The sequence below is a fragment of the Abramis brama genome (genome assembly GCF_963993115.1).
Source record: "Abramis brama genome assembly, chromosome: 16".
NCBI classification, from domain to species: Eukaryota; Metazoa; Chordata; class Actinopteri; order Cypriniformes; family Leuciscidae; genus Abramis; species Abramis brama.
The window spans coordinates 37,008,297-37,020,796 of record NC_139978.1 but is presented as its reverse complement, the minus strand read 5'-3'; the positions used below and the strand labels follow the sequence as shown (position 1 = coordinate 37,020,796).

The window sequence follows — 12,500 nt, the reverse complement described above, 5'->3', positions numbered from 1 at the left end:
GATATGACCTGAAGTGACTCAGGTTTGGCAGGCATGATGTGAAGTGACTCAGGTTTGGCAGATATGACCTGAAGTGACTCAGGTTTGGCAGGCATGATGTGAAGTGACTCAGGCTCGACAGTCATGATGTGAAGAGACTCAGGTTCGGCAGTCATGATGTGAAGTGACTCAGGTTTGGCAGGCATGATGTGAAGTGACTCAGGCTCGACAGTCATGATGTGAAGAGACTCAGGTTTGGCAGGCATGACGTGAAGTGACTCAGGTTTGGCAGGCATGATGTGAAGTGATGTGATCATTAAAATCCACCAGGTGAGAGAGTTCACAAAAGTTTACCTCGTGGTCCTCTATGGTGCGGTCTCCTTGACTGAGTCGCAGGAGGCAAACTGCTGGGTTCATTTTGGGTCAAGTATTCTGTAATATTGAACTACTGTTGGTAAACGCCATGTTCATGTTTTTGTTTTGAGTTTCATGCCACGCCTTGCCTTTGTTTTATGTTTGATCTTGTTTTTGAATAATATTAAACTGCACTTGGGTTCTGTAAACTTGTCACCAGTGGGTCAATGTTACAGGTTCATTTCAACCGAGGGTTTTCAAACTCGAGTCCATAGAAAAACTGTAAAAAATAAATAAAAAGATTATAAAAAGTAAAGCTTATATTTAAAGTAAATAAATTGTTAAAATAAATAAATTATAAATGGGATTAAAATAAAAAAACATTAGTTGGTTATTAATAAAATAATAATAAATAAAAATGTAGATTAATATAAACATTTTTTTTAGATTAAAATTAAATAAACAATTTTTCAATTTGTTTGTGTGTGTGTCAGAGAGAGAGAAAGAAAGAAAGTGTGTGATGGAGTGTGAGTGTGTATGTGACTGTGTGTGAGAGAGTGTGTGAGTGTTTGTGTGTGTGTGTGTGTGTGTGTGTGTGTGTGAGAGAGAGCAAGAGAGAAAGTGTGTGTGATAGAGTGTGTGTGTTTGTGTGTTAGTGTTGTGTGTGGGACACAACTGTGTATAATGACATGTTTATTACAACGTAAACATTTCCTGTGTCCTCGTAAATTAAATGATTTTAAAAACATACAGTTTTTTTTATTCAAAAAATGGCAAACGTCTTCTGTGATGGGCAAGTTTTTATATCCCTGCAGATGAAACAAAAACTACAGATATTATGAATAAAATGCATTTAGAATCAACAGGTTAAATTAAATTATTTCTGTGATCTGCAGAAGCTCCTGACGGTGTTTATCGATGTTTCTCTTTCAGATCTACGATCAGGAAGGAACGTTACTGCACTTCATCGACGGGAACGAGCCCAGCAAGTCCAGCTGGATGAGGTACATCCGGTGCGCTCGACACTGCGGCGAGCAGAACATGATGGTGGTGCAGTACAGGTACTGACCCTAACCCTGACCTGACCCCTGACCTCTGACCCAGACCTGACCCCTGACCTCTAACCCGACCCGCTCAACTGAGGGGAGCAGAACATGATGGTGGTGCAGTACAGGTACTGACCCTAACCCTGACCCTGACCCTGACCTTTAACCCTGACCTGACCCCTGACCTCTGACCCGACCCCTGACCTCTAACCCGACCCGCTCAACTGTGGGGAGCAGAACATGATGGTGGTGCAGTACAGGTACTGACCCCTGACCTCTGACCCTAACCCGACCCCTGACCTCTGACACTAACCTGACCTTAACCCAACCCCTAACCCTGACCCGACCGCTTACTGACCCGACCGCTTACCCTAATTATTATTCTGTTAGGATTATATTATTTGTAGTTAGCAGTATGTACAACAATAGAAGATTATCTATTCTAATATAAAAAAATGTATATCTAATAAAAAAGTACAAATATTATATAGAATTATATAGAAAAGGTAATTGCGATATCTTTAGTTTATATCTCACAATTCAGTGTGAGTTTGTGTGAAGGAATGAGTGTGTGTGTGTGTGTGTGTGTGTTATGTACACTTAAATAGTGAACAGATCCACTTGTATGATGATAGATGCACTTTTATGATGGACAGATGCACTTTTATGATGGACAGATGCACTTTTATGATGGACAGATGCACTTTTATGATGGACAGATGCACTTTTATGATGGACAGATGCACTTTTATGATGGATAAATGCACTTTTATGATGGACAGATGCACTTTTATGATGGATAGATGCACTTTTATGATGGACAGATGCACTTTTATGATGTATAGATGCACTTTTATGATGGATAGATGCACTTGTATGATGAATAGATGCACTTTTATGATGGATAGATGCACTTTTATGATGGACAGATGCACTTTTATGACGGATAGATGCACTTTTATGATGAATAGATGCACTTTTATGACGAATAGATGCACTTTTATGACGGATAGATGCACTTTTATGACGGATAGATGCACTTTTATGATGAATAGATGCACTTTTATGATGGACAGATGCACTTTTATGACGGATAGATGCACTTGTATGATGAATAGATGCACTTTTATGATGGATAGATGCACTTTTATGACGGATAGATGCACTTTTATGACGAATAGATGCACTTTTGTGATGATAGATGCACTTGTATGATGATAGATGCACTTTTATGATGGACAGATGCACTTTTATGATGGACAGATGCACTTTTATGATGAATAGATGCACTTTTATGATGGACAGATGCACTTTTATGATGAATAGATGCACTTTTATGATGAATAGATGCACTTTTATGATGGATAGATGCACTTTTATGATGGATAGATGCACTTTTATGATGGACAGATGCACTTTTATGATGGATAGATGCACTTTTATGATGGACAGATGCACTTTTATGATGGACAGATGCACTTTTATGATGAATAGATGCACTTGTATGATGAATAGATGCACTTTTATGATGATAGATGCTTTTTTATGATGGACAGATGCACTTTTATGATGGATAGATGCACTTTTATGACGAATATATGCACTTTTATGATGATAGATGCACTTTTATGATGATAGATGCACTTTTATGATGGACAGATGCACTTTTATGATGATAGATGCACTTTTATGATGATAGATGCACTTTTATGATGGACAGATGCACTTTTATGACGGATAGATGCACTTTTATGACGGATAGATGCACTTTTATGACAAATAGATGCACTTTTATGATGGATAGATGCACTTTTATGACGAATAGATGCACTTTTATGACGGATAGATGCACTTTTATGATGGATAGATGCACTTTTATGATGGACAGGTGCACTTTTATGATGAATAGATGCACTTTTATGATGGATAGATGCACTTTTATGATGAATAGATGCACTTTTATGATGGATAGATGCACTTTTATGATGAATAGATGCACTTTTATGATGGATAGATGCACTTGTATGATGATAGATGCACTTTTATGATGAATAGATGCACTTTCGTCTGAAAGAAGAATGTCATATACACCTAGGATGACTTCAGGGTGAGTAAATTTGAGTGAACTGTCCCTTTAAAATAAGTTAAACTCGTCTCTTGTGCCTCTTTCCACTCTGACCTCCGTCTCACGTTTTTAACACTAAATACATGTCCTGTGCTCCGGCCCTCAGTCTGATGATCTGATAATCTAATGATCTAATGATCTGATAATCTAATGATCTGATGATCTGATAATCTCATGATCTGATGATCTGATAATCTGATGATCTGATGATCTGATAATCTGATGATCTGATGTTCTAATGATCTGATGATCTGCAGAGGTCATGAACTCTGACCCCGTGATCAGCTGGAGGCCGTTCCTGCGTCTCCAGATCAAAATCCGCCTGTTATGATTCGCAATATCTTCATGGAATTCTCTTCAAAGCGGCGCTGATGGATGGAGTCCGACTCGGCTGTGTTGTTTTGCTCTGACAGTAACGTCTTCTGGCATCTCCCGCACAGGGAACTTTATTACTCTTCCAACCACAATACTAAATACATGTCAGCGCGGGAAACCGAACCCGAGACGGGCTTTGATCTGCGGAGATTCATGCGCGCGCTGGAGGTGACGGCAGGCGTGTAAGAGCCGGTGTAGGTTTACACTCGCTCTGAGTGTGTGTGTGTGTGTGTGTGTGTGTGTGTGTGTGTGTGTGTGTGTGAGGCCACCCATTGCTCCCCAAACAACCTCTTTCAGCGGCACACTGACTCATTTACTCCCACTACATTTATTTGTGCTGCAGTGTTTACGTTGAGTGAAGCCGAACTGAGAGACGAGGCGTTACGAGTTTCTCAAGCTACGCTGTGTTTTCTCTCTTGTGGCTCATGAGATGTTGGTGATTTATGGACTCGGCCTTTGTTTTATTTTGATGTTGCGGTGGAAAGAATTAATAAAATGCACCCATCTCAGCACTCCCCCCCCGAGGCTAAAGAGTCAAATATTTGTAGGCATTTTTCTCAGTTTAAGCAGTGCTTGATCCAGCGGATTGAGGTTAGTTGGTTTTTAACCAAGTTCACACCAAGGATGACAACGATAAAGATATAGTTCTAAATATATAACAGAAAACTGAGTCCACAACTATAATGATAACGACACAGAGGAACGACATCATCGGAATCACTTTCAGAACGATTTTTTTTCGAGCTATTGAAGGATGAAAACACTGACAGCCAATCAGAATCCATCCTGCTTTAACGAGCTCGAGCATTTAAAACCACAGACGACAAACAGCAGCGCTTATAATACACAGAGCGATATCATGCGTTGGTGTGGGCAGTAATATAATTATAGTTATTGTTCTTAGTCTGGTTACCTGCTCACATGAATCTAATCAGGAAACATTTTCTTTTATGAAGGATTTCTGAAATTATTACTCTATTTGTTTGTATTATATTAAAGTATCTCTTAAATCTCATCTTTGATCACCAAAATGACACATTTAAATGTTTTTTCCTTGAATAAATTTCTTCATGGCTTAAAATATCTTGAATGTAACTCGACTCTCTTGCTTCATTTAGTATGCGCGGGTCTATGAATATGCGAATGAGCCCCGCCTCCACTCACTCACTCAGCTCAGAGATCCACTGGTTGACGATCACACGTTGATCTGATTGGTTACAAGGTAGTTTGTGACGTCAGAAACACCAGCGATTTCAAAGCGTGTTTTTGAGACTGTCTTTGGTTCACTGCAGTTTTAAGGAGGAAATACTCAGCAATGGAGTCGACTTATGAATTTACACATGGTTTGTCTTAAAGCAGATTAAAAACTCCACATAGACACATAAACAACATTAAAAGCTGCAATTACACCACAGGGGGACTTTAAGAGAAAGAGAAGTTCTTTAATCATAATGTTTTCTGAAGTCTTCAGGTGAAAATAAATCGAGAGTGAGAAATCTACGTGTGCTATTAGATTATTTAATGTCAAAATAAACTGTTTTTAATAGTTTTTTAATAGCCACATGAAAATTAATGATTTAATATATTTTATAATGGATGCACATATTTTATAGTCAGTTTATTGAATATATTATAATGCACATTTTGCTTTAATGTCATGTAAACAGTTTTTTTTATAGTTTTTTTTTTTGTTTAATCAAGAATGAGTGAATGATGTGATAGAATATGTAATGGATTGAGGTATGTTATAGTATGTCTTGCTGTGTTTCAGGTCGTGTATTTTCTACCGGGCGTGTTCAGACATCCCTCGAGGAACCGAGCTGCTGGTTTGGTACAACGACAGCTACACGTCTTTCTTCGGGATCCCACTGCAGTGCGTCGCACAAGACGAAAACTGTGAGTCTCGCCATCTCCTCCTTACAGGGCTCCTGTACAGGGGTCCAGTGTGTGTGTGAAGTTTTAGCTCAAAATACCCCACAGGCATTTTTATAGCATGTTAAAATTAACACTTTTTGAGGGTGAGCAAAGGGCGTTCATTTTTGTGTGTGTCCCTTTAAATGCAAATGAGCTGCTGGTCCCGGCACAGGGGGCGGAGCTTTAAGAGCTCCTGTGTGTGAAAATTTAAACAAATTTTGAGCCTTTTATGTTCAAACCGAAGTCAGATGATGTCTGAGACTCAAGAAGTGACAACATGTATAAGCAACAGGACATTTCTAAATGGTTAATTGATGAATTTATGTTGTTGATGAGGAGTTAACTATCTTCAAGTCATATCTTCAAGTCATATTCTGTCATGATAATCTATAAATCGTGTTCCGGGGGCGGGGTTTATTTAAATTTTTGGCTTGGTGATGTCACTAATCCGTGAAGAAGCTCGTTGTAGTCTCTACCAGCCGTTTGTTGTAGTCCTTAAAAAGTGATTTCTGTAAAAGTAAATATCTCTCTTTGCTTTGAACTTTGAGCGTCGTAACTTTGCAGATGTTGTTTATGCTCAAACAGCAACATTACACACTAACTAAAGTTAGAAAAGTGGGTTACACTTTATAATACTGTTCTGTCATTAATGAATAACTACACAGGAACAAACGCACTATTAACACTCTAGTAACTGCTATTAACTAACAACACACTCTGATTAACACATTAGTAAGTAACAGCGCTCAGTTGAATAGTTCACTATTAGCTAATCAGTAACTAATATTTTTTCATTCCTCACTGAGAACTACTATATACAGGTTCATAATTAATATCAATAATGCATAATGTATAATATAAGGTAATAGTAGCCCACTAGTGTTACTAAATCATTGATTCCCAGCACAGAGTCACTGGTGGTTCAGACTCCTCTTTTCTCAGCGGTTCTGCTCAGTTTTCCAGCGTTTGAATGTTTGTCTCTGAATGTTCTTCATCACTCCTGTTCTCGCTGTAAAGCGGCGCTTGCTCCTCACCGTGGGCCGAGAGCGAGGCTGACAGCTCAGTGTTTACAGCAGACAGACTTTATGAGTTCAGTCTGGTTACTGTTCTGTTTAGACAGCGCTCGTTCCTTCCAAACGCTCGTGTGATGTGATGCATGTGAGACGATCTTCAGCGCTCGCATTATGGGCTCAGCAGGAACACTAAAATGCTGAGGTTTGCACTGCAAAAAATGATTTTGTCTCGTTTTCCAGCACAAATATCTAAACATTCTGAAATCAAGATACATTTACTGGAGAAACAAAATGACTGAAGATATTAAGACTGAAAAATGAATCACAATGAAGTGAGTTTGTGTTTAAAACAAGAACAAATATCTGTCAGTGGAGACAGAAAAATAAACTTAATTCAAAGGAAAAACAAGATTATTTTCTGACTCCAGTGTCAGATATTTGTTCTTGTTTTAAGCACAAACTCACTTCATTGTGATTCATTTTTCAGTCTTAATATCTTCAGTCATTTTGTTTCTCCAGTAAATATGAATCCTTCATAATTCAGTTGTTCATAAATCATTGTTGATTCAGTTCACTTCAGTATTTTCAATTTTGCAAAATTCATCAATTATAAAAAAAATTATTCAGTTTAATAACAGTGTAAATGTTGCATAGTTCATTAATTATGAAACAAATTCAATTCAGTTCAATAATGGTGTCAATGTTTCTTCGATTATGAAACAAATTCAATTCAGTTCAATTTAAGACAATAGGATTCATATTTAAATCTGAATTAATGAGACGCTGATTTGCGTGTGTTTTCAGAGCGTCTCTTCACGTTCGCTCTAATCGCTCGTCTACGACTGACGCTCAGCAGTGATCAGACGAGTTTTGGAGATTCATAACTCATTCTGCATTGAATGCGCCGGCTTTATTAAATCCCAGCGCTCTCACATGTCTCGTCTTACAGTCGGCTAATTCAGTGTTTATGTGCACAGCGTGCGTCGTGATGAAGAATGTGGAGTGAGGTTTGATGATGGAAGTGTTTCTGTTTCGCTGTCTGACTGTAAAGCGGCTTACAAACCGTCTGAACATGCCAGTTCCTGATTATTTATTTAAATAATTATCTTTAAAATATTATTTTATAAAAAAAAAACAATATTTATTAAAAAAAAAATAAAAATAAAATGTATTTATTTAAAAATAAGTAAACAAATAAAATGTATGTATTAATAAAATGTATTTAAATTATTAATTAATTTATTTTTAATTAATAAACTTATATATGAAATATATTGCATTTATGATTAAAATTATAGTTATTTTTTCACAAATAAAACAATTTTTCAAAGAAATGAATAATTGCAAGAACATTAAATTGATCAAAAGTGACAGTACATTGACAGTACAAGACATTTATAATGTTACAAAAGATTCTATTTCAAATAAACGCTGCTCTTTCTATTCATCAAAGAATCCTGAAAAATAAAATGCATCACAGTTTCCACAAAAATATGAACACTGATAATAATCATAAATGTGTCTTGAGCATCAAATCCTCATATTAGAGTGATTTCTGAAGGATCATGTGACACTGAAGACTGGAGTAATGATGCTGAAAATTCAGCTTTGATCACAGGAATAAATTACACTTTACTGTATATTCACATAGAAAACAGATGATTTACATTACAATAATATTTCACAATTTTACTGTATTTTAGATCAAATAAATGCAGCTTTGGTGAGCAGAAGAGACTCTTCAAAAATGTAAAACAATCTCACCAATCATTAAACGTTAGTGTATCTATAACGTAAGTGTCGCTGATCATGTGACTCTTTGTAAAGATTTGGTTGGATCGTCTCAGATCGTGTCGCTGTCATTAATGTTCTTGTTTTTCATCTTTCACTCAGATGTGTGTTTCCTCTGATGTGTGTGTTCGCAGTGAACGTGCCGTCTACTGTAATGGAGGCCATGACCCGTCAGGACTCGCTCCAGCCCTTCAGCAAGAGCCCGAAACCCTCGTCTGTGGTCCTGCGCTCCACGGTGTTCCCTCAGTCGCCCTGCCCGCGCAGCTTCTCTCTGCTGGACAAGACGGGCCACATGGAGTCCAGTTTAAACCAGCTGAGCGTGAAGAACCAGCGCGTGTTGGCCAGTCCCACGTCCACCAGCCAGTTGAGCTCTGAGTTCAGCGACTGGCACCTGTGGAAGTGTGGCCAGTGTTTCAAGACCTTCACGCAGAGAATCCTGCTGCAGATGCACGTGTGCACGCAGAACCCCGACAGGTGCCGCTAACTCCTTTATTTCTATAGCGCTTTATACAGTAGAGATCGTTTCAAAGATGATTCACAGTGATTCACAGTGCAAACTGCAGTTCATCAATTATGATTAAAATCCTGTTCAGTTTAATGTTGATTCAATTCAGTTCAATAATGGTGTCAATGTTGCAAAATTCATCAATTATTAAATGAATTCAAGTATAAAGCAGCTCTACAGAAGACAATGGCGTAAACATTTTGTTTAATGTTGATTCAATTGAGTTCAATAACAGTGTCAATGTTGCAAAATTAATTAATTATGAAACTAATTTAATTCAGTTAATGTCAAGAAAATAGTGTCATAATTCAGTTCCATTCAGTTCAATATTGATTCAATTCATTCAGTGTTGATTCAGTTCAGTAACAGTGTCAATGTTGCAAAATTCATCAATTATGAACAATTCAATTCAGTTGAATTTTGATTCAATTGAGTACAATAATGGTGTAAATGTTGCAAAATTAATCAGTTATGAAATGAATTCAACTCTAAAGCAGCTCCTCAGAAGGCAATAGTGTCACAATACAGTTTAATTAAATTCAGTGTTGATTTAATTCAGTTTAATAACAGCATCAATGTTGCAAAAATTCATCAAATATGAAAAAATCAATTCAGTTTAATAATGGTGTCAATGTTCCAAAGTTAATCAATTTTGAAACAAATTCAATTCAGTTTAATTATGGTGTCAATGTTGCAAAATTCATCAATTATGAATAATTCAACTCTAAAGCAGCTCCACAGAAGGCAATAGCTTCATAATACAGTGTTGATTTAATTCAGTTCAATAACAGTATATATGTTGCATCAAATATGAAAAAAATCTATTCATTTTATTAATGGTGTCAATGTTCCAAAGTTAATCAATTTTGAAACAAATTCAATTCAGTTTAATTATGCAATAATAATATGTCAGTGTAGCAAAATTCATCAATTATTACACCAGTCCAACGTCCACCAGCCAGTTGAGCTCTGAGTTCAGCGACTGGCACCTGTGGAAGTGTGGCCAGTGTTTCAAGACCTTCACGCAGAGAATCCTGTTGCAGATGCACGTGTGCACGCAGAACCCCGACAGGTGCCGCTAACTCTAGTCAAGTCAGCTTTATTTCTATAGCGCTTTATACTATACTGACTGTTTCAAAGCTGCTTCACAGTGATAAACAGGAAAGTAACAGTGTCAATGTTGCAAAGTTCATCAACTATTAAACAAATCAAATTTCAGCTGTAAAGCGGCTCTACAGAAGACAATAGAGTCATAATTCAGATCAATTCAGTTCAGTGTTGATTCAATTCAATACAGTAGTGTCAATTTTGCAAAATTCATCAATTATGATAAATTCAATTCAGTTCAATGACTGGTTCAATGTTGCAAAATTGATCAATTATGATAAATTCAATTCAGTTTAATAACTGGTTCAATGTTGCAAAATTACTATATTATGAAACAAATTAAATTCAGTTCAATAACAGTCATACTGTCAGACAATAGTGTCATAATTCAGTTAAATTCAGTTCAATGTTGATTCAATTCAGTTCAGTAGTGTCAATGTTGCAAAGTTCATCAATTATTAAACAAATTCAATTTCAGCTGTAAAGCAGTTCTACAAAAGACAATAGAGTCATAAGTCAAAAGAGTCAAAAATCTAATTCAGTCCAATAACAGTGGCAATACTGCAAAATGAATATATTATGAAATAAATTCATCTCAGTTCAATAACAGGGTCAATGTTCAATGTCAAAATTCATCAATTATGATAAAACTCAATTCAGTTCAATGTTGATTAAATTCAGTTAAATAACTGTGTCAGTGTTGCAAAGTTCATCATTTATGAAATCTAATTCAGTCCAATAAGTGCCAATACTGAAAAATTAATATATTATGAAATAAATTCAGTTCAATAACAGGATCAATGTGGCAAAATTCATAAATTATGATAAACTCAGTTCAGTTCAATGTTGATTCAATTGACTTAAATGATGGTGTCAATTTTGTTAAATTTCCTCCATTATGATTAAAATCCAATTCAGTTTAATGTTGATTCAAATCAGTTCAATAACTGCGTCAATGTTGCAAAGTTCATCAGTTATGAAACTAATAGACAATAGTGTCATAATTCAGATAAATTCAGTTCGATGTTGATTCAATTCAGTTCAATAGTGTCAATGTTGCTAAATTCATCAATTATGAAAAATTTAATTCAGTTCAATGTTGATTCAGTTGAGTTAAATAATGGTGTCAATGTTGCTAAATTCATCAGTTATGAAACAAATTCAATTCAATTCAATAACAGCAAAAGTGTGGCAAATCAGAATTAATTCAGTTCAGTTTGATTCAACTCAGTTCAATAACAGTGGCAATGTTGCAAAATTAATCAATTATGAAATGAAATCAACTAAAAAGCAACTCTATAGAATACAAAGGTTTCATAATTCAGTTCAGTTCAGTTCAATGTTGATTCAGTTCGCTTCAATAGTGTCAACTTTGAAGAACATTGAATGTTTTCAGTCATTGTAAACACGACTCTCACACGCTGAGCCAGAAAACTCTCGCTAAGAGCGTCAGAAGTTTCCGGAAGATTAAACTGGGATTATTTTCTCGTCTGAATCCAGAGTTTCTCCTCAGAAAGCAACACGGTTTCCGGAGTGTAACATCTCTAAACCTAATTAAACACGGCTGAGGATGTATTGGAAATTTTTTGCTTAGCTCTATTTTCTCAGACCTATAAATCAGCTGCTGCCGTCACAAAGAAATACCCACTGCAAAGGTGATGCAGAGGAAAACAGATGCCACTTATTCAATAAACTAATATTCATACAGAAGAAAAATGTGTGCGGGATACCCGAGGAGATGAAGTCAATGTGAGGCTTTGTCAATATTCAACTTTATGACCCTGAGGTGCAGATAAAATTTAGCTGAACAAGGCAATCTGGGATGAGCCGGTGTTTGGCCTGGAAGCCGGCGTGACTCTGGGAATCTGTTTTAAATGATCTCACATATGCTTTATGGCCTTTGGCTTATACATATTTATTGATGTTTAGTTTATATGTACATTTTAGAGAGGATAAATCACGGGATCATTGCAAAACAATCCGTTTGTGCTGATGTGTTCTGCTGAGTCTGTCTGGACTCGAGGTGTTTTTCTTGTTTTTGTTTGCTCACATCCATCACTCGGATGACGGGAAAAGCCCTCGGAAGAGCGATTCATTACGATATCGAGCAGAATTAACCAGCTCAGATAAATATTCTCCTTCTGAAAGAGTAAAATAAGACGCTTTTACTGTGCTTTTAGTGCAGAGCTGTAAAAATATGACTCGGCCTGATTATAGTGATGTCTCGGTTTGCTCCGGGAAGGTTTGGGAAGTGCAGGATTGGAGATGTGAGGGTTATTTATGTCCGAGCC

The 12,500-nt window shown here is 36.6% G+C and overlaps 1 protein-coding gene across 1 annotated transcript in view; it reads left to right on the top strand.

Annotated features, from left to right (window-relative positions):
• prdm6 (PR domain containing 6) overlaps nucleotides 1-12,500 on the top strand; it is a 35,165-nt gene that overhangs the window by 17,359 nt on the left and 5,306 nt on the right. The window contains exons 3-5 of the mRNA XM_084086721.1: nucleotides 1,267-1,394; nucleotides 5,651-5,775; nucleotides 8,732-9,071. Coding sequence (XP_083942847.1) covers nucleotides 1,267-1,394; nucleotides 5,651-5,775; nucleotides 8,732-9,071 — 593 coding nt within the window. The remainder of the gene's footprint in view (nucleotides 1-1,266; nucleotides 1,395-5,650; nucleotides 5,776-8,731; nucleotides 9,072-12,500) is intronic.